Source organism: Macaca mulatta, chromosome 11 (genome assembly GCF_049350105.2).
Source record: "Macaca mulatta isolate MMU2019108-1 chromosome 11, T2T-MMU8v2.0, whole genome shotgun sequence".
Taxonomy (NCBI): domain Eukaryota; kingdom Metazoa; phylum Chordata; class Mammalia; order Primates; family Cercopithecidae; genus Macaca; species Macaca mulatta.
Window position 1 is genome coordinate 12,180,655 of NC_133416.1, and position 27,955 is coordinate 12,208,609.

Below are 27,955 nucleotides of genomic sequence, written 5' to 3' on the forward strand. Positions count from 1 at the left end.
TCATAGGTAAATCTTATTCATCTCACATATTGAATTCCTGCTAGTTTCACAGATAACATCATTCCAGCCCCATCCTATAGGTTTCCAGAAGACTATTGAAGCACATTTCTCTGCTGAATGACTGGGCTCATTTGGGTGCCAAAATCTAAACAAAAAAAAAAGGGAGGTAGACATCTTCAATGAATGCATGGTGAATGATTAGAAAGTATAAACCTTTGGAGTGAACAGAGTGGGATTTAGGAAGAGAGAACATTCCAATGATTGTTCCTCCTTCCCATACTGCCCTCCTCAGATCCTTAAGTATGGACACATACTTTTACACTTGCTCCTTTAACATTCTCCTGGCAAAATTTTATGAGATGGTTTATTCTTAGATCTTTCCGCTGCAATCATCTTCCTCTTTACAGAGCCTTTATCCTGGCTGGGGTTATTAAATAATTTCTTACTGACATGAAATAAAGAGGCTATCTCCTTACATCTGTATATTCTTATCATCTTCCTAAGCTTCTTTATTCTCATGGATCTGCCTTAAGTGAATGTTAGGATGCCTGAGTCTGGATGTAAAAGTTACCCTGCCTCCAGGGAATACATTCTGGGTAAAGAGTGGGAGGTTGGGCCGGGCACGGTGGCTCAAGCCTGTAATCCCAGCACTTTGGGAGGCCGAGATGGGCGGATCACGAGGTCAGGAGATCGAGACCATGCTGGCTAACACGGTGAAACCCCGTCTCTACTAAAAAATACAAAAAGTTAGCCGGGCGAGGTGGCGGGCGCCTGTAGTCCCAGCTACTCGGGAGGCTGAGGCAGGAGAATGGCGTGAACCCAGGAGGCGGAGCTTGCAGTGAGCTGAGATCCGGCCACTGCACTCCAGCCTGGGCGACAGAGCAAAACTCCATCTCAAAAAAAAAAAAAAAAAAAAAAAAAAAGAGTGGGAGGTTGGACATAAATTTTGGAATTACAAGACCTGTTTTTGATACTCACTCATTTTGATCTTGGGCAAGTAATTCAATCTCCTCAAGTATTAGATTCCTCATCTTTAAAAATAGGAATTATAATAAGGTCCCTAACTAACCCACGATATTGTGAAAAAATCAAATAAGATAATGCGTAACTGAATTCTTTTTTAAAGCCACAAGTAAATAGTATTATTATGTAATTTTTCTACTAAAATTGTACATAGTTCTGACCCAGATATTTTAAGTTTTATTAATTAGAGATCAGTTTAAGTGTCTACTTGTGTTTAGAAACAGCAAAATATTATAGTTTAGAGCACCATCTCTAGAGTCAGATAGACAAGGAGTTGACATCCAGTTTCTCATCTTATTAGTTTATTGATTTGGGGCAATTTATTTAATTTTTCATCCGTAAAATTAGTTCAGAAAAAGAGATGTTTTCATGAAGTTTAAGTGAGATAATGCATATCCTTAGTAACACTTAATAATTGTTAGATCCTATTATCATAATTATCAATATTAACATTATTAGTCACTCCTAACAAAATTTCCCTAGATTTTCTATGTAAACAAGGCCCCAGATCTGCACTCACCTGACATTTTTCTTGAAAGGTGTCTTATCAATCCATTGCCAATTATTATTACCTTGTGGGTCTGAAAGCCCCAGAAAATAAGAAAATGACTCATTCAGCTGCTGGACAATGAAATTCTGCATGAAGGAAAAAAAAAAGGAGTCAGACTTTGGTGTTTCCAGATTGAACAAAGTAAAGTTTCCTTATAGCCTTCAGAGCTATTCTATAGAAGAAAACACAAGGTGCAAGGATCTGTCACATGATGGTCTACTGACCAGGAGTACAGGCCAAAAGTACTAACATCATTACAGGGAAGAAACAGTCCTAATACAGGAATTCCTGTCTCAGAATTTCATTCTTTTCTTTACCAAGAAACAGAATGGTCTTTAAATATACATAAATTTATTTTTGTGTTTTCAATCTTTTTTTTATTTTATATGTTCAGATGGTGTAATGGCTAATTCTATGTGTCAACCTGACTGGGCCAAGGAGTGACCAGATGAGAGTAAGGGTGTTTTCAGATGAGACTAGCATTTGAATTGGTAAGCTCAGTAGTAGATTGCCCCCACCCCAGTGTGGGTATGCATCAGCCAATCTGTTGAGGGCCTGAATAGAAAAAAAAGGCAGAGGAAGGAGGAATTCATCCATTTTTTTGTTTCTTCCTGGCTGCCTGCTGCTTGACCTGAGACATCGATCTTTTACTATCCTTGGACTAGATTTACACCATTGGTTCCCCTGGATTTCAGGCCTTTGAACTCAAACTGGACCTACACCACCGGCTTTTCTGGGTCTCCTACTTCCAGATGGCAGACTGAAGGACTTCTTAGCCTACATAATCATGTGAGCCAATTTTTTCATAAAAATCTCTTCATATACACATATGTGTGTATATATAGAGAGAGAGAGAAAGTTTTTCTGGAGCACATTGACTGCTAAGATGTGTTCCATATTAATTTCCTATTGTTTTTCAGTGAAATTGCATTGGGGTTCTTAAAATACAAATTTGTTTCTCTACTCTCCTGAGTACTTTTTCCCTGGAAAGTAGCAAATTACTAACCATCATTCTCAGCAAACTATCACAAGGGCAGAAAATCAAACACCACATGTTCTCACTCATAGGTGGGAATTGAACAATGAGAACACTTGGACACAGGGTGGGGTACATCACACACTGGGGCCTGTTGTGGGGTTGGGGGCTGGGGGAGGGATAGCATTAGGAGAAATACCTAATATAGATGACGAGTTAATGGGTGCAGCAAACCAACATGGCATGTGTATACCTATGTAACAAACCTGCATGTTGTGCACATGTACCCTAGAACTTAAAGTATAATTAAAAAAAAAAGAAAGTGAGTAGCAAATTACTTGGAAAAGTTAAACATAATAGAGAGCTCACTAGGTTTTAACTATAGTTGATTTATTTATTTCATAAAAAATAATTATTCTCATCTTTTCAATTGAGCTTCTAAAATACCTTTAGCTATGTCCAGATTGTTTTCCTATAAGTAATTTTATCGAGGCAAATGGAAATTAATTTTGAATTGAACCTGAAGGCTTAATGAGTATTTGTTGTGTATTGCCCTGAGGCTTCCTGACATAACCTAATATTCCAGGGTGGGGAGTAGTGCTTCTCAGTCAAAAATGTTAGGAAAGTTTTCCTGGTATTAATTTGTATTTTTAAAAATACCAGCTCCAAAGAACAAAGCCAGACACATCACATTACCCAACTTTAAACTATACTATAAGGCTACAGTAACCAAAACATTAGAGTACTGCTACAAATATAGACACATAGACCAATGGGACAAAATAGAGAACCTAGAAATCAAGCCAAACACCTGTAGCCATCTGATCTTTGACAAAGTTGACAATAGAAAGCAATAGAGAAAGGACTCCCTATTCAATAAATGGTGCTGGATAGCTGGGTAATCATATGCAGAAGAATAAATCTGAACCCCCTACCTTTCACCATAGACAAAAATTAACTCAAAATGAATTAAAAGTTTAAGTATATGACCTCAAATATAAGAATCCAAGAACAAACTCTAGGAACCACCATCCTGGACATCAGCCTTGGGAAAGAATTTATGACTAAATCCTCAAAAGCAATTGCAATGAAAACAAAAATTCTCAAGTGGGACCTAATTAAACTAAAGTGCTTCTTAGTAAAAGAAACTATCAATGGAGCAAACAGACAACCCACAAAATATGAGAAATATTCACAAATTACACATCCAACAAAGGTCTAATATCCAGAATCTATGAGGAACTTAAATAACTGAACAAACAAGAAATAAACAACACCATTAAAAAATGGGCAAAAGACATAAACAGACACTTCTCAAAAGAAGACATATAAGCAGCCAACAAACATCTGGAAAAACGCACATCTCTAATAATGAGAGAAATGCAAACAAAAAGCACAACGAGATACCATTTCACAGCAGTCAGAATGGCTATTACTTAAAAGTCAAAAACAGCAGATGCTGGAGAGGCTGTAGAGAAAAGAGAACACTTATATACAATGCTGGTGGGAATGTAAATTAGTTCAGCCTCCATGGAAAGCAATTTGAGGATTTCTCAAAAAACATAAAACAGAAGTACCATTCAACCCAGAAATCCCATAACTGTGTATATATCCAGCAGAAAATAAATCATCTCACCAAAAAAAGTATGTACTCATATGTTCATTGCAACAGTATTTCCAATAGTAAAAACATGGAATCGACCTAGGTGCCCATCAATGGTGAACTGGATAAAGAAAATATAATACATATACACCATGGAATACTATACAGTCATTAAAATGATTTAAATCATGCCCTCTGCAGCAACATCAATGCAGCTGGAGGCCATTATCCTAAGTGAATTAACACAGGAACAGAAAACCAAATACCACATGTTTTCACTTATAAGAAGTAGGAGCTAAACATTGAGTACTCATGGATATAAACATAGCAAAAATAGACACTGGGGACTAGTAGAGGAGGAAGGGAGGAGGAATGGAGTGGGGCGATGGTTGAAATACTAACTATTGGTTAGTACCTGGGTAACAGGATCACTTGTACCCCAAACCTCAGCATTGTGCAATATACCCATATAACAAACACAAACATGTACTTCCTAAATCTAAGCTAGAAGTTGAAGTTTTTTTTAAAGTACATGCTCCACTGATATCAGTAAGACGGCAGAATAGAAAGCCCCATGCCCTAGTTCCCCCATGAAGACACTGACTTAACAATATATGAATCAAATTGCCTTTGTGAACTTCAGAAAAATAGTTAAAAGATTGCAGCCCCACTGGTAAGACCAAAGCTGAGAAAACTGGCATTGAAACAGGTAAGAAAGTTTGCTGCATTTACTTGCCACAGTCCTTCCTCATACTGGCACACAAAGCAATAGAGAAAAACCTCCCATCTCTAAGCATCTCTCTTGGGAGGGAAAGAGAAGAATGAAACCTGCATCAACTTTCTGGCTTTCCAGGGGACTGCCTTAGGGAATGGTTTCTGTTACACCTAATTCAGACTGCTAATGGGAAACACAACATATCTGGGAGACTTGGTGGCTGCTGAGAACAGAAGCAAGCATGGCAGCTTATTACTAGAGAGACTGGTACTGCATATAGACACTAGGTAAAACAAGGGAATACGAGCTCCTAAAAATGAAACCCGTGTAAATTACTTTATCTGGAAAAGTAAACACACAGGTCCAGAGAAGATGCATCACCAGAAAAAGTTTGAGAGACTCCTAGAATCTATGCCCAGCTAATTGGCGAAGGTCTGTATGAAGCCAGACAATGAACACTAGAATAGGTGTTTTTTTAATGCCCAAATGTAAACAAAAGATCTCAAGACATACAATGAAACAAAAAAACAAGGCTAAATTAAAGGAACAAAATAAATTGATTTATGAATAACCTGACAAAGACTTCAAAGTTACGATCTTAAAAATCTCAATGAGTTAAAAGACAACACAGACGCAGTACTAAACAAAATCTGGAAAATGATGCACAAACAAAATGAGAATATCAACAGATAGGATCTATTGAATTTTAAAAAAATATATACTGGAACTGAAGAATCCAATAAACGAACTGAAAATTTCACTAGAGAGGTTCGGCAGAAGACTTGATCAAGCAGAAGAAACAATTGGTGAACTTGAGGACAAGTCATTTGAAATTTTCAAGTCATAGGAGCAAAAAGAAAAGCGAATGAAGAAAAGTGGAGAGGGCCTAATAACTTGTGGAAACCATGAAGTGGACCAATATAGGTGTTGTGGGAGTCATAGGAGGAGAATAAAGAAAAAAGGGGGAAGAAAATCTATTTGAAGAAATCATCACCAAAAACTTCCCAAATTTCATGAGAGAAATGGACATAGAAGTTCAAGAAGATCAATTACAACCAGAACAAATCCAAAGAGACTCATACTAACATGCATTTAATCAAACTGTCAAAAGCCACAGAGAAAGAATGTTAAAAGCAGCAAGAGAAAAGTGCTCTCATGTACAACCAAGCTCCCATCACTGTCAGCAGATTTCTCAGTGAAACCTTGCAGGACAGAAGGGATTGTTATAATACATTCAAAATACTGAAAAAAATAAAAACAGCCAACTAAGAAAATTGTATCTGGGAAAGCTATCATTCAAAAGTGAAGAAGAGGCTGGGTGCCGTGACTCACATCTGTAATCTCAGCACTTTAAGAAGCTGAGGCAGGTGAATCACTTGAGGCCAGGGGTTGAAGACCAGCCTGGCCAATATGGTAAAACCTCATCTCTACCAAAAATGAAAAAATTAGCCGGGTGTGTTGGCACACGCCTGTAATCTCAGCTACTTGGGAGGATGAGGCACAAGAATCTCTCCAGCCTGGGAGGCAGAGGTTGCAGAGAGCCAAGATGACACCACTACACTCCAGCCTGGGTGACATAGGGAGACTCTGTTTAAAAAAAAAAAAAAAAAGTGAAGAAATTAAGAATTTCCCAGATAAACAAAAGCTGAGAGAATTCATTGCCACTAGATCCACCCTAAAACAAATACTAAAGGGAATCCTTTAAGTTGAAGTGAAAGACTGGTAGATATGAAAGCAGATGCAAGATTTCTGGTTAAAGTAGATATACACATAAATACAGAATACTGTAATATTGTAATGTTAGTGCATAAATCACTTTTAATTCTCATACAGAATTCAATTGACTTGTCCTCAAATTCACTGATTCTTTCTTACATTCTTTTAATACATTTCTTTAAAAATGTATTAAAATAGCTATAAAATCTATGATAATGAATGAATGATGTAAAAATAACTAATTTGCGACACCAGTAACATAAATGGGGATGGGGGGATATTTGAAGGAATAGAGGGCTTTTTGTATACAATTGAAGTTAAGTTGTTTTCATCTTAAAATGGTTATATTTTTAATATCTTTAGTATGTTTTATGTAATCCCCATAAAGGTAACAACAAACAAATACTTATAGAAGATACACAAAAGGAAATGAGAAAGGAATCAAAACATACCACTCCAGAAAATCAATGAAACACAAGAGATAGCAGCAAGAGAGGAACAAAAGGACAAAATACACAAGATATACAGAAATACTGAGCAAAACAGCAATATTAACTCCTTCGCTATAAAGAATTGCTTTAAATATAAATGGATTAAACTTCCCAAGACCTAGATTGGTGCAATGACTAATAAAAAACAAGATCCAACTATATACTGTATACAAAAGACTTTCATTAGCTCAAAAGCACTCACAGGCCAAAAGTGAAAAGAAAGGAAAACATATTCCATGCTAATGTTAACAAAGAGAGAGCATGGGTCACCATATTTATATGAGACAGATAAAATTTAACTCAAAAGCTGCCCCAAGAAAGAAAGAAGGAAGATATGGCAATTATAAACATATATATGCACCTAATATCAGAGCACCTAAATATATAAGGCAAACATTACAGAAGTGAAGGGAGAAATAGACACCACCACAATAAGTGGGAGCTAAGGTATGAGTAGGAGACATTGATAAATGCTTATCTAGAGTAAGTAAGAAAAAGGAAAGAAGATTCAAATGACTAAAATGAGATGTGAAATAGAAGATATTACAAAATATCTGCAGAAATAAAAGGATTATAAGAGACTACTGTGAACAATTATATGCCAACAAATTAGGTAGCAGAAGAAATTCATAGAATTCTAGAAACATACCACCTGCCAAGACTGATTGATGAAGAAATAAAAATCTGAATAGATCAACAACTAGTAGGGAAATTAATCTGTAATCAAAACCTCCCAACAAAAAAAGTCAAGAATCGGAAGACTTCACTGGTGAATTCTACCATACATTTAAAGAAGAATTAACACTAATCCTCCTGAAACAATATCAACAAATCAAAGAGGAGGAAATCTTTCTGAACTCATCTGATGAGGTCAGCATTTTCCTGGTATCAAAACTAGAAAAAGATACTATGATAAAACAACAGGCTAATATGCCTGATGAAGATTGATATAAAAACTCTCAGCAGAATACTACAAACCACTCCAATAATATACTAAAAGGGATAAACACAATGACCAACTGGGATTTATTTCTGGAATGTGAAAATTGTTCAACACATGAAAATCAACGTAATAAACCACATTAAGAGAATTAAGAACAAAAACCACATGATTACCTCAATTGGTGCATAAAACCCATTTGACAAAATCCAACATCCTTTACTAATAGAAACACTCAGCAAACAAGAGAAGGAAAGTATCAACAGAAGGAAAGTATCTCTACACGATAAAAGTCATATATATAAAGCCTACAACTAACATCATACTCAATTTTTCTGTTTCAATAGGTTTTGGGGGAACAGATGGTGTTTGGTTACATGAATAAGTTCTTTAGTGGTGATTTCTGATATTTTGGTGCACCCATCATGCAAGCAGTGTACACTGTACCCAATGTGTAGTCTTATCCCTCACCTATCTCCCACACTTTCCCCTGACTCCCCAAAGTCCATTGTATTATTCTTATGCCTTTGCATCCTCATAGCTTAGCTCCTACTTATGAGTGAGAATATACAATGTTTGGTTTTCCATTCGTGAGTTACTTCACTTACAATAATGGTCTTTAATTCCATCCAAGTTGCTGCCAATGCCATTATTTCATTTCTTTTTATGGTTGAGCAGTATTTTGTTTTATATATATATAGTGTGTGTGTGTGTATACATATATATGGAGTATATATATGGGAGATATATTTATATATATAATATATAACATTTTCTTTATCCACTCATTGATTGATAGGCATTTGGGCTGGTTCCACATTTTTTGAATTGTGCATTGTGCCGCTATAAACATGCATGCACAAGTATCTTTTTCATATAATCACTTTTTTTCCTCTGGATAGATACCCAGTAGTGGGATTGCTGGATCAAAGGTAGTTCTACTTTTAGTTCTTCAAGGAATCCCCATAATGCTTTCCACAGTGGTTGTACTGGTTTACATTCCCACCAACAGTGTAAAAGTGTTCCCTTTTCACCACATCTATGCCAACATCTATTATATTTTGATGTTTTGATTATGGCCATTCTTGCAGGAGTAAGGTGGTATCTCATTGTGGTTTTGATTTACATTTCCCTGATCATTAGTGATGTTGAGCATTTTTCCATAAGTTTTGTGGTCATTTGTATACCTTCTTTCGAGAATTGTCTATTCGTGTCCTTAGCCCACTTTTTGATGGGATTGTTTGTATTTTTCTTGCTGATTTGTTCGAGTTCTTTGTAGATTCTGGATATTAGTCTTTTGTTGGATGTATAGATTGCAAAGATTTTCTCCTACTTTGTGTGTTGTCTGTTTACTCTGCTGATTATTTCTTTTGCTGTGCAAAACCTTTTTAGTTTAATTAAGTCTCAACTACTTATCTTTGTTTAGGTTGCATTTGCTTTTGGTTCTTGATCATGAAGTCTTTGCCTAAGCCAATGTCTAGAAGGGTTTTTCCAATGTTATCTTCTAGGATTTTTATGGTTCCAGGTCTTAGATTTAAGTCCTTGATCCATCTGAGTTGATTTTTGTATAAGGTGAGAAATGAGGAGCCAGTTTCATTCTTCTACATGTGGCTTGCCAATTATCCCACCACCGTTTGTTGAATAGGGTGTCCTTTTCCCACTTTATGTTTTTGTTTGCTTTGTTGAAGATGTTTGACTGCAAGTATTTGGCTTTATTTCTGGGTTCTCTATTCTGTTTCATTGGTCCATGTATCTATTTTTATACCAATACCATGTTGTTTTGGTGAATGTAGCCTTATAGTATAGTTTAGAGTTAGGTAATGTAATGCCTCCAGATCTCTTCTTTTTGCTTAGTCTTGCTTTGGCTATGCAGCTCTTTTTTTATTCCATATGAATTTTAGATTTTTTTTTCTAGTTCTGAGAAGAATGATGGTGGTATTTTGATGGAAATTACAATGAGTTTATAGATTGCTTTTGGCAATATGGTCATTTTAACAATATTGATTCTAACCATCCATGAGCATAGGATGTGTTTCCATTTGCTTGTGTCATCTGTGATTTCTTTCAGCAGTGTTTTGTAGTTTTCCTTACAGAGGTCTTTCACCTCCTTGGTTAAGTAAATTCCTCAATGTTTTTGTTTTGCAGTTACTGTAAAAGGGGTTGAGTTCTAGATTTGATTCTCAGCATGGTCACTGCTAGTGTATAGCAGAGCTACTGATTTGTGTACATTAATTTTGTATCCTGAAACTTTGCTGAACTCATTTATCAGTTCTAAGAACTTTTTGGATGAGTCTTTAGGGTTTTCTAGGTATAACCATGTCATCAGCAAACAGCGATGGTTCAAATTCCTCATTACCAATTTGGATGCCCTTTGGTTTTTTTATCTTGTCTGATTGCTCTGGCTAGGACTTCCAGTACTATGCTGAATAAAAGTGGTGAGAGTGGGCATCCTTGTCTTGTTCCATTTCTCAGGGTGAATGCTTTTAACTTTTCCCTGTTGAGTATAATGTTGGCCGTAGGTTTGTCATAGATGACTTTTATTACCTCAAGCTATGTCTCTTCTATGCTGATTTTACTGAGGGTTTCAATAATAAAGATATGCTTTTTTGTCAAATACTTTTTCTGGCTCTGTCGAGATGATCATATAATTTTTGTTTTTAATTCTGTTTATATGGTATATCATGTTTATTGACTTGCAGATGTTAAACCATCCTTGCATCCCTGGATCATACTAAATTTTGAGAAATTAAAAGTGTTTCCTCTAAGATTCAGAACAAGGCAAGAAAGCCCATTCTCATCACTTCTTTTCAACATAGTACTGGAAGTCCTAGCCAGAGCAACTTGGTAAGGAAGAGAAAAAAATTATCCAAATCAGAAAGTAAGAAGTAAAATTATCTCTGTTCACAGATGACATAATCTTATATGTAACGAACCCTAAATATTCAACAAAAAATCTCTTAGAACTCATAAGCAAATCCAGCAGTTTCAGAATGCAAAATCAATGTAGAAAAAAATAGTATCATTTCTAAATACCAAAAATAAACAATCTAAAAAGAAACTTGAGAAAATAATCCCATTAAAGGCCTCATGTGGTGGCTCACACTTGTAATCCTAGCACTTTGGGAGGCCGAGGTGGGTGGATCACTTGAAGTCAGGAGTTCAAGACCGGCCTGGCCAACATGGTGAAACCCCGTCTCTACTAAAAATACAAAAAATTAGCTGGGCTTGGTGGCACATGCCTGTAATCCCAGCTACTTGGGAGACTAAGGAGGGAGAATCATTTGAACCTGGGAGGCAGAGGTTGCAGTGAGCCAAGATCACACCACTGCACTCTAGCCTGGCAACAGAGCAAAACTCCATCTCAGAGAAATAAATAAATAAATAAATAAATAAATAAATAAATAAATAATAAATAAAGTAGTATCAAAAATAATAAAATTCTTAGAAATAATCTTAACCAAGGAGGCAAAGCACTTGTACTATAAAAACTACAAAACATTGATAAAGGAAACCAAAGAAGCCACAAACCAATGGAAAGACATCTCATGTTTAATGATTGGTAGGTTTAATACAGTTAAAATGCAATCTAAAGAGTCAACGTGATCCCTACCAAAATCCCAATGTTATTTTTTGCAGAAAGAAAGAAAATTCTAAAATTCATATAGAACATCAAGAAATCCCTAATAGCCAAAATAACCTTGAAAAAGAACAAAGTTGGATGCCTCACACTTCCTGATTTCAAAACATGTTCCAAAGCTACAGTAATCCAAACAGTGCAGTGCTGACATAAAGACAGACATAGAGACCAATGTAACAGAATAGAGAGTCCAGAAATAAACCCTCACATACATGGTCAAATAATCTCCAACAAGGTGCCAAGACCACACAATGGGGAAAGACAATCTCTTTAACAAATGGAGCTAGAAATACTGGATATCCACAGGCAAAAGGACCAAGTTGAATCCTTACTTTATGTCACATACAGAAATTAACTCAAAATGTTTTAAAGACCTAAACAAAGGCCTAAAACTGTAAAACTCCAGGAAGAAAACATGAGCAAAAAGATTCATGACATTGAAATTGGCAATGTATTGGATATGAAACCAAAATCATGGGGAGCAAAAGCAAGAAAACAGACAAATGGAACTCCATCAAACTAAAAACTTCTGCAAAGCAAAGGAAACAATCAATTAATGAAAAGACAGCGTATGGAATAAAAGAAAATACTTGCAAATCATATATCTGGTAAGGGGTTAATATCAAGAATATATAAGGAACACCTCCATCTCAACAACAATAAAACAAATAACCCAGTTAAAAAGTGGGCCAAGGACTTGAATAGACATTTCTCCAAAGAAGATATACACATTGTCAACAGTACATTTTAAAAGTTGCCAGCCGGGTGCAGTGGCTCATGCCTGTAATCCCAGCACTTTGGGAGGCCAAGGCGGGTGGATCATGAGGTCAGGAGTTCAAGACCAGTCTGGCCAAGACGGTGAAACCCCGTCTTTAATAAAAATACAAAAATTAGCCAGGCATGGTGGTGGGCACCTGTAATCCCAGTTACTCGGGAGGTTGAGACAGAGAATTGCTTGAACCCAAGAGGCAGAAGTTGCAGTGAGCCAAGATTGCGCCACTGCACTCCAGCCTGGGCAACAGAGCGAGACTCTGTCTCAAAAAAAAAAAAAAAAAAGTTGCTCAACATCACTAATTGTTAAAGGAATACAAATCAAAATCACAATGAGATATTACTTCACGTCCATTAGGATTGCCAGTATTCAAAAAGCAAAACAGAAAAGAACAAGTGTTCACCAGAATGTGAAGTGAGACCCTTGGGTACTCTTGCGGGTGATGTTAAATGGCACAGTCATCATGAAAACGGTATGAAGGTTCCTCAAAAAATTAAAAATAGAACTAACATGTGATCCAGCAATCCCACTTGTGGGTATTTATCCAAAGAATTGAAAGCAGGAACTCTAAAAGATTATTTGCACATCCACATTCATTGCAGAATTATTCACAATAGCCACAAAGCGGAAGCAACCTAAATGACAACTGACAAGTAAATGAATGGAAATGTGGCATCTTATGTGTTCTCACCACAGAAAAGGAGAAAAAGAAGGCTAAATATATGAGGTAATAGATATATTAATTAGCTTGATTGTGGTAACCATTTCATAATAAATTTGTATATCAAATCATCACAGTACACCTTAAATATATGCTACTTTTGGTGGTCAGTCACACTCCAATAAACCTGGAAAATAAGAAATCAAATAAAACAAAGAAGCAAAAAACAAGTGTGAGAGACACATACAATGGAACGTTATTCAGCCCTAAAGTGAAAGAAAGTCCTGTCTTATATGAGAACATGGATGAATCTTGAGGATATTATACTAAATGAAATAGATTATTCAAAAAATGACAGATACTATATAATTTAACTTGTACACAGTATTTAAAAGAGTCTAACTCATAGAAACAGAAAGTAGAGGAGTGATTGCCAGGGCTTTCAGGGATGGGGAAATGGACAGTTGTTATTCAATGGGTGGGGAGTTCCGGTTTTGCAAGATGAAAAATTTCTAGAAATCTGGTGCCCAGTAATGTGAAAATAGTAAATGCTACTGAACTGTACACTTAAAAATGGTTATGACAGTAAATTTTGCGTTATGTGTTTTTTCTACAATTAGATAATTTTTTAAGTTGAAACAGTACCTGCTCTGCTTCTGTGTTGAACACAACCAAATGTGCTCCCATCTCAACACAGTTCTGCTCACTCTTAGACCAAACGTTCTTTTCACCGGAAATGAAGTAGCAGCTGGAATCAAATGACTTCCAAGAAGCTGGGCAACATCCCCAGGCTATTTTTGTGTTACATGAAAAAAAAAGAGTGAGTGAAAGATGTGATAAATAAGATTAAGGATCTGCGGTTGCTTTGTAGAGACAGTCTCTTAATTCATGTTTTTACTGTTTCCCGAATTATATAATTTGAGGCCCTAGAATTGATTTCAAATAAATATTCTTTAACATTAAGTCCTCAATATTTACTAAAGTTTACCTGCAGTATTTGTCTCCATTTTCTTTTTTGCAAAAAAAAAAAAAGTCATTATTGAGTTTTGTTTTTCATGTCCCTTGTACATTATAAGCACCAAGTCCTCTTAGAATTTTAAATGACTAACACGGACGAACCTAGAAACCCAGTTCTGCTCAGTAATCTTGGGCAAGCCACAAAGCCTTGGGTTTTCAAAATGATAACTATTCACAGGTTGGTTATGAGAAATAGAATTATGCCTCATTAGAATTCTGGCTCCCCCATTTATCATGTACGTCTTCGAGCAAATTCATAACCTTCCTGAGCCTCAATTATTGCATCTCTAAAATGGAAATAATAATAGTGCCAACCTCACAGGGGTATTTAATCACATAATATGTATAAAGCATTTTAAAAGATGCGTAACATAGAATAATTGCTCAATAAATGTTACCTATTACTAATTTTCACACAGTATTAAATGCTTAAGAATCTTAAACAATTAGCAGTTCTCTCCCCTTACAAGTACCAGTTTGTCACTCTTCTAGGATTGAAAAAATCCATAGCTAGACATATATAAATCGACTGATATATTTTGATTATACTTATAATCAATATGATTTTGATTACATATAATTTAAACAAATATATATGCATGCTTAAATAGTAAATTGTTTAGATTTGTTTGGTTTTGAAATTTTAAACAGCAATTATGATATATGTGATCTTCTTGGGCTTATTTTTTTGTTTTGCATTGCTAATATTCATCCATGTTATCACACATAGTTCTATTTTATTCATTTTTTACATTATTATATCATTACATATTAAGTGATTAAAAACCAAAAAGCTTATTCTTCCTTTTATAATATTATAAAATGAATAAAATAGATTAACCATATCTATATTATTTGCATATTGGCTGCTTTTAGAAATATACCTTAATTGTGCATTCTGCTCATTATTAATGATTGCTTTAATATGTCTCAAAGTGTGTATTAACATATGATTTGAATTTTGAAAGTCAAATTTGACTGACTTTGCCATTTGAGCTATATACACCAAACATTTTTTTTTTTTTTTTTTTTTTTTTTTGAGACAGAGTCTCGCTTAGTCGCCCAGGCTGGAGTGCAATGGCGCGATCTCGGCTCACTGCAAGCTCCGCCTCCCGGGTTCACGCCATTCTCCTGCCTCAGCCTCCCGAGTAGCTGGGACTACAGGCGCCCGCCGCCTCGCCCGGCTAATTTTTTGCATTTTTAGTAGAGACGGGGTTTCACCGTGTTAGCCAGGATGGTCTCGATCTCCTGACCTCGTGATCCGCCCGCCTCGGCCTCCCAAAGTGCTGTGATTACAGGCGTAAGCCACCGCGCCCGGCCCAAACATTTTTTTATAAGTTGAACATGTGAAATTGCCAGCTCCAAGGCCAACAAAAAATATTGTCAGCTGTGATCAGTAAAAGCATCTGTCAAAAAGGTATACTAACATTAATAATATTTTATTTTCTCAATTTATGCTGAGAATAATGAGCTGATCAAGTCACTTTGCAAGTGTAGAAAGTAACAGATGTAAATCGCAATCATTTGATAAGCCTTTTTAGAACACTTTTGGTATACTTTTGAGAAATTAAATAACTACTGACTGAGAAATAACAAATCTTTTGCAAAATTATTCTATAATATTTCTTATTCTTTACTTTCTATAACATTGGGAGTAACCTGATCAAATTCTCAGTTTACAAACCATTATAAATAATTTTTGACAATAGATCACTATATCATCTTAAGCAGACAATGCTGAAAGAATATCAAAAATTGAGTGACATTCAAACAAAGCCTTTTTCATTCTTATCTACTGACTTAGGTGAGCAAGATTTTTTAGTTAATGTCATTAAATTGGAAAATAGGAGCTGAATTGGTGTTGAATATGTTAGCAATAATATTATAATTACATTTGATAGCATTTTTCAAACTTCCACTCATCTCATTAAGATTTAGACTTCCAATAGTTTTACTTAATTATTGATGATTTATCAAAATCTATCATAACTTTGTGATGTTTTGACATCATGTCCTGATAATAATTATGATAGTAAATCAATCCAGAACACATTTTATAACACACGAAGCCTAATGGTCCACAGGAAATTGAAATATTAGGCATGTTTATCTACATATTTTGGCAGATGAGAAAAGTATCATGTAAATTTTAGTTCAAGGAGATAGAAGAATGATGTAAAACATCCAACTGTTAAATAATATATGTTTAGTTTTGTTTTAATGGATGATGGGGGTTAGCACTTTGTAATAGTATTTACACACAAGTAAATACATTTTAAGAGAGAAATAACAGTTTTGTTTTTTAAAGTCAATATTTACAATGTTCCAGAAATTAAAGCTTTTGCTTCCATAGCATGATGAAAATTCTGATGTCAAATTAAACTGTATCGGAGGGTACATACGTTTTCAGAATCCTTTTTGGGGATTGACAAGCAAAACAGTTAAAAGAAAACTGGCCTAGGCAGAGTGCAGGGGGATTGAGGGAACTCTAGCTCTTCCTATGCAGCTGAACGTCTCCACACTCCAACTGCAACTGAGTGGGAAACAAACTGAACAAGATACAGTGTGGATTTAAGTTATTTTTTAACTTTAATCAAAATGGAAATTTTGTGTATGGACTTTTATTTTTATTTTTCATTGTAATGATGAGTTGAAAGAATGTTGTTAAAATTGGAGCATTTTTATTTACTGACATGGTATTATACAAAATAATTGTATTTTATCACATAAGATTTTCTGTAACTTTAAGTAGTTGTATTGAACAGCTTGACTGGTCATTTACATTGGATATACTTAGGGGGCAAATTAACAGTCTCTTATGCCAGATGGATATGGAGTTAATTTAAGTAATATCCATCTCTGTCCCATTTCAGGGCATTCGGAAGGCAAAAGCTAAGTGCCCATTGTTGCTTCCAGGAAAATATCCATTCAAATGTTACTTGTTGAAGCAGTGTTCCACATAGGTAGGAAGAAGACTATGCACTTCACTTCTCTTTCCCTTTTTCTTTTCTTTTTTTTTTTTTTTTGACTGTCCTAAATTGCTTATTAGGTATGAATTTTACACACTTTACTTATATTAACAGTAACGGTGGAGCTGGAGAGTATTGCGCATTCTCCAAGCTGCCTGATGAGAACCACGAATAGTGTGGTGGAACTTCTGGCCCCTTCCATGGCCACGGCTCTTTCAACCTGCAGATGTCAGGCCACGCATCTCCCTGTGCTTGTGGACTGGTTTGGTGTCAGGATTTCTTCTGATAGCTTTATAGAATGGATCAATGAGGATAACCCCCAAAAATTTTTATGTGGAATCTTCACCAAGGCAGTAAGAACTCAGGACTCTTAGAGACCCCCAGGGGTATCCAGCTGGCTCCTCTGCAACAGACTGAAGGCTTGGAACAAAATTTGGCTGGTTAACACCATGATAGACAGGCTTGCCGTAAGCTGCACCCTTAGGAACTGGGTGTTTTTGGCCACCACAGCGAACACGAATCCTATATATAAGTAATCTTGGTTGACCTTGTAGCCCAGTCGGCCCACTTTATCAGGCCAGGTGGGGTGGGGAGCACTGTAGAGAGCAGAGAGCTGGCAGTACTGCCCGTAGCAGACCCTCAGAAGCAAGCTCATGACATCAGACTGCTTCTTTTTCCATAGCTCGTGGATGTACTTGTATGCACCCATCTTGACTTACCTGATGGCTGCCGCCAGACGGAAAGGCTCTTACCCTTTTCCATGAAGCTGACTGATATGGTTTGGTTCTGTGTCCCCACCCAAATCTCACCTCGAATTGTACTCCCATAATTCCCACGTGCTGTGGGAGGGACCCTGTGGGAGATAATTGAATCATGGGCGTAGTTTCCCCCATACTCTTCTCGTGTTAGTGAATAAGTCTCACAAGATCTGATGGTTTGATAAGAGGAAACCCATTTCACTTGGCTCTCGTTCTTCTCTTGTGTGCTGCCATGTAAGACGTGACTTTCACCTTCCGCCATGATTGTGAGGTCTCCCTACCACGTGGAACTGTGAGTCCAATAAAACTGTTTTTTTTGTAAATTGCCCAGTCTCGGGTATGTCTTTATCAGCAGCATGAAAACTGACTAATACACCAACCATAATCCTAAATTCAACTCCGCCAACTCTCCACATATGAAGTTAACAACAGTATATTTTGGACAGGCATCAGTCTCATCCTGAACCAATTTGACCAGGAATAATGCTAGTATTTGGGATGGAGATGGATAGTATTAATTGGAAACCTTAAATATCAAAAAAAATATTGTATGCATTTGATGGAGGGTGAGAGGAATGTAAAAACTGTAAGAATTGTTATGAATAATTTCCAGGGTTGGCCTGAGCAAATTACATGCATGTAGGTTTATAATATTTACCAAGCTCAAGAAGTGTGAAGAAGGAATTGTTTTGGGGGCATGTCTAGAGCCTGACATGAACATGTATGTTTAGAGAAATTATGAAAATATCCGAGCAGAGACTTTCATAAAACATACACACACAAATGCACAATAGAATAACCAATCTTGAGCTCAACCCTGTTCTCTCCCTGAGAAAAAAGAAAGTCTATGTAAGCATTTTAAAGTTTTACCTGTCACCTTTGTCCCTTCACTGAAGCAGGTGAGACTTGAATGATATGAGTGTAGTTCAGACAGCGTTTTGCCAGTTTCGCCATATGTAAAACGGTAAGTTACTGGGAAGGAAGAAGAAGGATTAGTGTCCATCTATGATTTTGCTCTAAAGCCTTGAGCTCTATATCTGTACAGTGCTGGCTTACCTCTGACCCCCACCACTCTTTCTCTATGCAAGCCCAATAAAAACCATGCCAAATTATTATTTGCTTGTATTCATTTATCTTACTTTTTTTAAAAATATATATCCCCCATTTTCACCACTAGAATTTAGGCTCCATACTCTTGAACAGAGATTCTGCCAGTTTCCCACAACAATTAATCACAAACACAACTTAAAGGTATCAAAACATCTCATATACCCCGTAAATATATACACCTACTATATACCCACGATTTTAAAATAATAATTTAAAAATATTTTATTATAAAAAAAGGAGGAAGTCTGAAGGTGAAAACTGATCTTTTTTTTAATCACAAACACCTAAAAGGGTAACTGTCACAAAGTCATCAATAAATATTTATTGACTCACTGGATATCTGCTTCTCCTTAGCCTTAATAACCTTGATGCAAGCACACAGGTTATTTTGATGTTTTCTAAATAATTCTAGCTGCAGGTAGCCACACATCAACAGACGGGCTAAGTAACAACCAAGGGGAAATTTTTTTTTTTTTTTTTTTTTTTTTTTTTTTTTGAGACGGAGTCTCGCTGTGTCGATATTTTTAATGTCTCAAATGAACATTAACTTTTATGTTAATGTTCACTTTCAGCAAGACCTTTTATCTCTCAGGATCTGATCTGATTCTTCACTCATTTCTTTTTTGTCCTTCTATAACTAAAGCTCAATACAGTCAAATCTTTCTGCCCTGCTCTTAGTTCATGTTTTGAGATCCTGAATTTGTGTTTCTTTTTATGAAATATCTATTCTTAAACCCCTTCTCTCTTGCACTTGATTCTGAAAAGTAAAACAGATTCTAACTTTGGTGATAATTACTTGTATTTTACTAAATATTGTGAGATTTATTTAAAACTCTGAGGGAGCTACATCTATGACCTGATTGACAGGGGAAGTCACTTTCATTCCCTCCCAGACTATTCAACAACTTTTTTTTTTTTTTTTTTTTTGAGACGGAGTCTGGCTCTGTTCCCCTGGCTGGAGGGCAGTGGCGCGATCACGGCTCACTGCAAGCTCCTCCTCCCGGGTTCCCGCCATTCTCCTGCCTCAACCTCCCGAGTAGCTGGGACTACAGGCGCCCGCAACCGCGCCCGGCTAATTTTTTGTGTTTTTAGTGAGACGGGGTTTCACCGTGTTAGCCAGGATGGTCTCAATCTCCTGACCTTGCGATCCGCCCGCTTCGGCCTCCCAAAGTGCTGCGATTACAGGCGTGAGCCACCGCGCCCGGCCGCTCAACAACTATTTTTAACCACCTTATCAATGAGTAGAAATCCAAATTGTGAATCAGAGAGGAAAAAGGTCTTTAAGACTTCTCACACAATGAACTTGAGACATGTATTTGGAGGCAAGCAGAACAGAGAAGAAATATTGTATTCTCTTTATCTCCATCATTTCATTTGAATACTTTTTCCTCTCACATTGGAAAGGTTCTGTACATGAATCAAAGAATCTAATATAGAATATCACAATTATGACAGCAATTAGAGTTGCACTCCCAATACAAGACTTCTGTGACTAGGGAACACATGATTACCAGTGAATCCAGTCCTGAAAGATGGTGCCTTAGATGATGGCTACAATGAACAACATGGATATATGAGGCCATGATTCAGAAAATGCTCATAAAACCAGGTAAACTAAATCCACAAGAATTCAGTTTTCAAAAGATAGAAGAAGAACAACAAAGGGAAAAGGAGAAATCAAGGAAAATGTGACATTCCAAGTAAGAATTGATGTATTAATGGGGCAGAGGAGAATATATCCTAGGAAACGTGTATGGAATATTCAAGGGAAAAGAAGCAAAGAAATGCACCTCAGTGCAGAACTTACCCACACAGCTCACAATGAAGCAAGCACTGAGGAGTGCAATGGAAATCCCAGCCACAGACCAGAGTTTCAGGGACCACCAACCTCTTTTCTCTGTCCAATCAGGAAGACAACAAACACAGTTACCAGGGGGCCGGGGAGCCAAAATCCCCAGGAAGCTTACAGCAATGAACAAACTAGATGAAGAACCTCAGAGCAGTTAAAAATCTAAAGCAAGAAGAGAGCTTACAAACTCCCTCAGAACAAATAACCAGGTAGTAGCTCTGTGGCCCCAAAGAATACAGGTAAAACATATGCTCAACCAACTGGAATTTCCATATTTTTATTCTTTCCTCTTAACTATTACATGTTTCATTGATTTCCTTTCTCAAAACATCACTTTTGTCTCCCATTTCTCATATCCCTGTATTGATATTTGGTTTCTTCAGTATATCCAAGAGATATCTGCACTCCCATGTTTATTGCAGCACTATTCACAGTAGCCAACATATGAAATCAACCTAAGTGTCTATCAACAAATGAATGGATAAAGAAAATGTAGTATAATATATACAATGGCATATTATTGCCCCATAAAAAAGAATAAAATCCTACCATTTGCAACAACATATATGGAACCAGAGGACATCATGTTAAGTGAAATGAGCCAGGCACAGAAAGACAAATATTGCATGTTCTGACTCCTATGTGGGAGCTAAAAAAAATTGATCTCATGGAGGTAGTGAATAGAATGGTGGCTACCAGAGGCCAGGAAGGTTAATGGGGAAGAGAAGATAGAGAAGGGTTGCTTCATGCCTACAAAAATACAATTAGCTAGAAGAAATAAAATCTAGTGTCCCTTACCACAGTAGGACAACTGTAGTTAACATTTTTTTTTTTTTTTGACGTGGAGTCTCACTCTATCACCCACACTGGAGCATAATGAGGCAATCTTGGCTCACTGCAACCTCCACCTCCCAGGTTCAAGTGATTCTCCTGCCTCAGCCTCCTGAGTGGCTAGAATTACAGGCACATGCCACCATGCCCAGCTTATTTTTGTCTTTTTAGTAGAGATGGGATTTCATTATGTTGGCCAGGCTGGTCTTGAACTCCTGACCTCAAGTGATCCACCCACCTCAGCCTCCCAAAGTGCTAAGATTACAAGTATGGGCCACTGAGCCTAGCCCAACAATCATTTATTGTATATTTCAAAATAGCTAGAAGAGTAGATTTGGAATGTTCCAAACACAAAGAAATGATAAATATTTGAGGTGATGGATAATCTAATTTTCCAGACTTTATCATTACACATCATATTCTTATATCAAAATATCACATGGAGCCCATTAATATGCACAACTATTTTGTATCCATTAAAAAAAATTTTAAACATTATTGATGGACATGCAAATAGTTGAAGTTAAAGTCAAATTTTCATGCATTAAAAATGGGAAGCTTTTTTCTTACAAAAACTTAGAAAAGCAAGTACAAAAACAAACTCAGGGTAATTGGAAAGAATACTGCTGCCTGGATTTCAAGATTAGTCAAAAGACTTTCAAGAGCAGATATCTAATAATCAATTATTTCCCTGATTACCTTCTATCATGTAAATCTTTTCTGTCTCCCTAAACTTTCAATAAAATCTGATACAAACCTCCCAAAAAAATTTGCTTTCTTATTCTTTCAATTGCTTATGGCTCTGGCTCTGAAGAATGACTCTTTCTTTCAAATTCCTTTCAGTCTACTATATTGGTCCAATCACTAGCTCTTCAATCTGTTCTTTGTCTACTTCTTCTCTCTGGGTGATCTTATTTCATCATACACTTCCACTTTCCTCTGAAACAGAGGAAATACTCACCTGTACTTTGAGGTTGCAGCTCTTGCATCATTATGCAGGCTCCCTGTGTTGAGAAGGTCCAGGAACCTTTTGTATCTCTCGCCCAGAAGATGCTGCCCAGAGACCCAGCTTCATTTAAAAAAGGTAGAGCTCAGGGACAAACTGCTACACACTCTCATAGGACTAAGAGACTTCTAACATTAAGTGTACCTCAAAAGAAGAAGTCACAGTTACAACTAAAGTTTCCAGTGATTTTGAAACATGGGATTAAAAAAAAAAAAAGAGGAATTGAGAAACATTGAAAACCACTCATGAGAACTTTGACAAGAATACTTAGATCATTTCTTCAGTTCCTAATATAAAATTTCTCTGTCTGATTCCTATTCATTCTAGCATGCAAAATAGAAAATTTTGTATCTCCTAAAAGAAATCCATTTAGAGACCTTGGTTAAATTAAGTGCTCCCTAACTAACCTTTACATTGGTTACTTATTTTATGCAAGCCTTAATCCCTGTGTTGAACAGTGTCCTAGGAAGTAAGCAAAAGTCTGATTGAATGGATATGGTTTAGATATGAAGGGTAAGATAGTAAATAACAAAACCCATGAACATTGTTAAGGAATGTGATTGCAAAACGAAACATTCTGAAATCACTCTGCAAAGGTGATGAAAGATTCTTATTGTATTCAGACTAATACTGGGCAGATGACAGTGATATATTGTAATCTCCCTGATTAGGTAAAAGGGAGCCTGAAGTGATATAAAATCAGAAACAGGCTTCATGAATTTTATATTGTAGCACAGAAAATATGATTTGTTTTCTTATCCTCATAGATTCTTAGTAGAGACACTCTCCTGAAAACAAAAGTCAGAGAAACAAGAGAAAAAACAGCAGTTTATCAATGTGTGCTATACCCATCACTCAGGAGAGAACTCAGTTCAAATGTATTTATCTCTTTCAAGGCAGTGGCTTACAGGCCTTGCTTAAATAGTATGTTAACAAAGAGCCATAAATCTTATGGAGTGGTGAGAAAGAAAACAAACAAACAAAAAACTTTGTTTAAGGATGTGAGTGCCTTGAAACTATCAAGTCCAGAGTGGACTCATGAGAGAGACATGACAGGAGTCGTGCCTCACTCCCACCTTAAGCTAAATTTACCTCTTGAAGCCATTTGCTGTGTAGATTCTAGACTAACTGAACCCTACAGTTTAACGGTGTATAGCCAATTACTAATCAATGTGGTTTCTGTAAACCAATGATAATTTACTGATGAGTAACTTTTCAAATCACTCCCTCTCCTGATTCATTCTTTTTTTAATTTTTATTTTTCCATAAGTTATTGGGGTACAGGTGGTATTTGGTTACATGAGTAAGGTCTTTAGTGGTGATTTGTGAGATTTTTGTGCACCCATCACCCAAGCAGTATACCCTGCACCATATCTGTAGTCTTTTATCCTTCGTGCCCCTCCCACTCTTCCCCACAAGTCCCCAAAGTCCATTGTACCATTCGTATGCCTTTTGCGTCATCGTAGCTTAGCTCTGCAAATCATTGAGAACATATGATGTTTGGTTCTCCATTCCTGAGTTACTTCACTTAGAATAATAGTCTCCAATCTCATCCAGGTCAGTGCAAATGCTGTTAAAACATTCCTTCTTATGACTGAGTAGCATTCTATTGTATATCTTTACCACAGTTTCTTTATCCACTCATTGATTGATGAGCATTTGGGATGGTTCTGTGATTTTGCAGATTCATTCTTTTTTCTTTAAAATCTTCAGTCTTTCCTTTGTTCTCTCTCTCTCTCTTTTTTTTTTTTTTTTTTTTTTTTTTTTTTTTTGAGACAGAGTTTCACCCTTGTTGCCCAGGCTGGAGTGCAATGACGTGATCTCAGCTCACTGCAACCTCCACCTCCCAGGTTCAAGCGATTCTCCTGCCTTAGCCTCCCGAGTAGCTAGGATTACAGGCATGTGCCACCATGCCCGGCTAATTTTGTATTTTTAACAGAGATGGGGTTTCTCCATGTTGGTCAGGCTGGTCTCGAACTCTCAACCTCAGGTGATCCGCCCACCTCGGCCTCCCAAAGTGCTGGGATTACAGACGTGAGCCACCACACCCGACCTCCTTTGTTCTCTAGGCCACGTCCCAAGGCAACTTGGAAGTGTTTTCCGAAGTAGCTGTTCTCAACCTTGGCCCAAATAAACTCTCTATATTAACGTGGCTTCAGCTACTTCCTTTAGGATGATAGTGAAAAGACAAAGAAGAGAATATCTTCAGGATTCCAAAAAGAAATGAAATACTGGAAGGTATTTTTACAGGAAGAGTAAAGTGTGCTTCTAAATCCTTTTACAAGTATCATAAAGGAGCTAATCCTTAGCTGGGAAAAGTAGAAAGGAGGGCAGGAAGACCTTCGTCTTTGTAAATTGTTCTGCCAACAGGCAAGCAGAAGGAGGGGAAGAATGTTCTCCCACATTGCCACCTTTTTCAGCTCAACAATATGCAGTTATCTTAGAGAAGTTTATTTTGGTTTCCTCCAATCATTACCCAAGGGCTTTGAGATACCTCATCATTCACATACAGTCTCTAAAATGTAGACCATTCTATTAACATCACAAGCATCTCCACATTCTCAAGTGAGCAGTGTTGAATACAAGAAAATCTACTATGAATATTGAACTTGTGATATTATAAGAAACATGCATATTTCATTGTTGTTTATCACAGAGCTTCTGAAACCCTAAAACTTCCTGGTTGATAGAAATGATAAGAGCATCTTTGATTATAATATTTGGGTTTTGTCCTCAGCTTCTCAACCATGTTCTAGAGTAATAAAGGTGCACAAAACAGCCTATGTTACCTATTTGTTTTTTGTTCCCAGTTTCTGAAACAGCTCGAGGGCAATAAAGACGAAAGAAAAAAATCAACAATAATTACCTAGCTGAACATTAAAAAAAAAAATTAAGATGAAAAGAGTGTCTTTTATTATTCATAACAAGACCTTTTAACCAAGCCTAGTGTCTATGCTCATGAGGTAACTCTTGATGTTTCCCAAGACAGCTCCAGGATGGGGGCTGGTTGCCAGAGGAACCAACCGTGTGACTAGAGGATGGAAACTTTCAGCCCCACTCGTCCAGGGAAGAAAAAGGGCTGGAGATTGAGTTCAATCACTAATGGCTAAAGTTGTAACCGAACATGCCTTCATAATTTAGCCTCCATAAAAACTCTCAACAATGGTTTTAAACTGAACAGGGATTTTTTTAAGTGACAAGATAGTTATAGCTATAGCGAATAATGAAATACACATGGAGAAACAGGATAAAAGCTCAGAAAACTTCCCCAATGGTTAATTTGAGATGCATTTGATCATTAAAGGGCAAGGGGGAAGAACTGGTTATAAGACATCAACGTTCGTTTCCAGTTCCCCTTAGAGACAAACACAAACGCAAGGATTGAGTCACTTGGTGGTCCAGTAAAAGAATACATCTTCCTTAGCTATCTGGAAGTAAAGTAGTTTAAAGACCCCTTTGTTTCTCATCTGTCTCCTATTTATGCTCCCCTAATCACGTTCTGGTCTTGACCATTAGCAACCTGAGCTCCATTCTCTTTGTTTCTTTCCACTTCTTTGTCCTGTATAAATTTCTAGATTACAGTGTCATGCCTTTGAATCAAGAGTGCTGAAATGGTAGGAGCAAAGGCAAAAGGAAGAGATATATCAACATAAAATATAATATAACACAAAATCAAGAGAAAGACTGCTAAATCAGAGCAAAAGCAGAATTGTGTGCAGGCTCAGGTCACATCTCCAGACAAACGTAAGCTATTTGAGCCTGTCCAGGGAGTAATGCAAAAACAAGCAATGGAGAAGATGGGAACTAGTAGAGATTGAAAATAAAAGCATATGCTATTATACTAGTAGACAGAAATAAAGTGAAAATTGTTATTTTGGCCTGATCTCTTTTAAAGGAGATGTGAGAGGTGAATTAAAATTATGAACCAAATCCTTTTCCTAAAAGTAGTATTGGGTTGTTCTTTTGAAAACGGGTGTCCATGATTGAACTAAGTAGTCACAACTTGATTCTCTTGTATCTGAATTGAGATAAAAACAATTACATCGATCGTTGGTGACAAACATTGCCCCTAGGAGATGTTTAGACTCAGATATGAGGTCCACACAAATTAGCATAAAATACCCTCAAATACCTGCCTGGCTGCCCCACCACCTGGGAAGTGAGGAGACCCTCTGCTCAGTGGCCGCACTGTCTAGGAAGTGAGGAGTGCCTTTAACCCGCCACCATGCAACCCTCCAGGTGTGAAGTGGCAGCCTTGTCTGTGATCTTTCTGCCCTCGCCAAGTTTGCATTTTCAACAGTAAAGTTTATTTTTAAATTAAAATAATATATATACACATATATGTGTATATATATCCTCAAATACACAAGACATATAGCATTTCGTTATTTTCAAAGTATTAGGTTTTTTGTTGGTGGTGGTAGTTCGTATTACCCCTGGCTAACAAGAAATTCCTTGGAAGTCATTCTTGGAACTATCCTCTGTCCCTGGGATTATATCAAGATTCTAGAGATTATGTAGATCCATAAATTGAAGGAGCAAAAAGTGGCAGTTTATTGTTCATGGATCCATACTGGTCACATCTGTAGTCTCATGTGCCCCAAGCCCTCAGTGCCATGATACCTCCCCAGTGCTTGGGAAGTTGACTTTGTCCTGTTACTTATTCTTTGTGCAAGAGTTGGTCTACAACAAGCTACTTCACTATTACTAGAAGTGGGACAGTTCATTTGGGTAACCCTAAATGATTTTGTTTTCCCTTAACCCTTATCAGGGTTTTGGAGTAGTGGAGTTGAGTAGTTGGGAAGTTGAAATCAATCTAGATAAATAATTATTAAACTCTTACAGGCCAGTGGCCCATGTGAGATTCTGATTAAAGCTTTGAGTCAATAACAGGTTATTATTTTCATAAATACATAACACATAAATTATATATAATATTTTTATCAAAAAAGAACTTCATTAACATCAGCAGTATAAGCTATTTTTACCCAAGAAAAGTGTCTCTTTTTAATTTTTATGTAAATATTAAGGTCCTTTGTTTTTTCTTTATATTTCAGCTTTTATTTTAGATACAGCGGGTACATGTGTAGGATTGTTCATTGAGTATATTGGACCCAGCTAGTGAGCACAGTACCTAAAAGATAGTTTTTCAAACCTTGCCCCTGTCCTCCCTCTCCCAACTAGTAGTCCACTGTGTCTATTGTTTTCATATTTATATCCATGTGTGCTCAGTGTGTAACTCCCACTCATAAGTGAGGACGTGCAGTATTTGGTTTCCTGATCTGGTGTTAATTCCCTTAGGATTTTGGTCTCCAACTCCACCCATGTGGC

The 27,955-nt window shown here is 36.8% G+C and overlaps 1 protein-coding gene and 1 pseudogene across 1 annotated transcript; both read right to left on the reverse strand.

Moving 5' to 3' along the window:
- On the reverse strand, positions 1 to 22,610 carry CLEC6A (C-type lectin domain containing 6A). The gene is made up of 6 exons (NM_001190740.1): positions 22,580 to 22,610; positions 20,746 to 20,835; positions 18,699 to 18,800; positions 13,730 to 13,875; positions 1,544 to 1,659; positions 1 to 145 (listed from the first exon to the last, which is right to left on the reverse strand). The coding sequence occupies exons 1-6, from the start codon at positions 22,608 to 22,610 to the stop codon at positions 1 to 3; spliced, it is 630 nt and encodes a 209-aa protein (NP_001177669.1).
- On the reverse strand, positions 17,113 to 17,815 carry LOC716203 (large ribosomal subunit protein eL15 pseudogene; annotated as a pseudogene).
- Positions 22,611 to 27,955: the final 5,345 nt, after the last annotated feature.

Coding starts and splice junctions, on each gene's coding strand:
- CLEC6A (NM_001190740.1), bottom strand. CDS start 22,610: ATGATGCAAGAGCTGCAACCTCAAAGTACAG. Junction 20,836..22,579: donor GCTGCAACCTCAAAGTACAG/GTGAGTATTTCC, acceptor CTGATTGGACAG/AGAAAAGAGGTTGGTGGTCC. Junction 146..1,543: donor CCTTTCAAGAAAAATGTCAG/GTGAGTGCAGAT, acceptor TTTTTTGTTTAG/ATTTTGGCACCCAAATGAGC.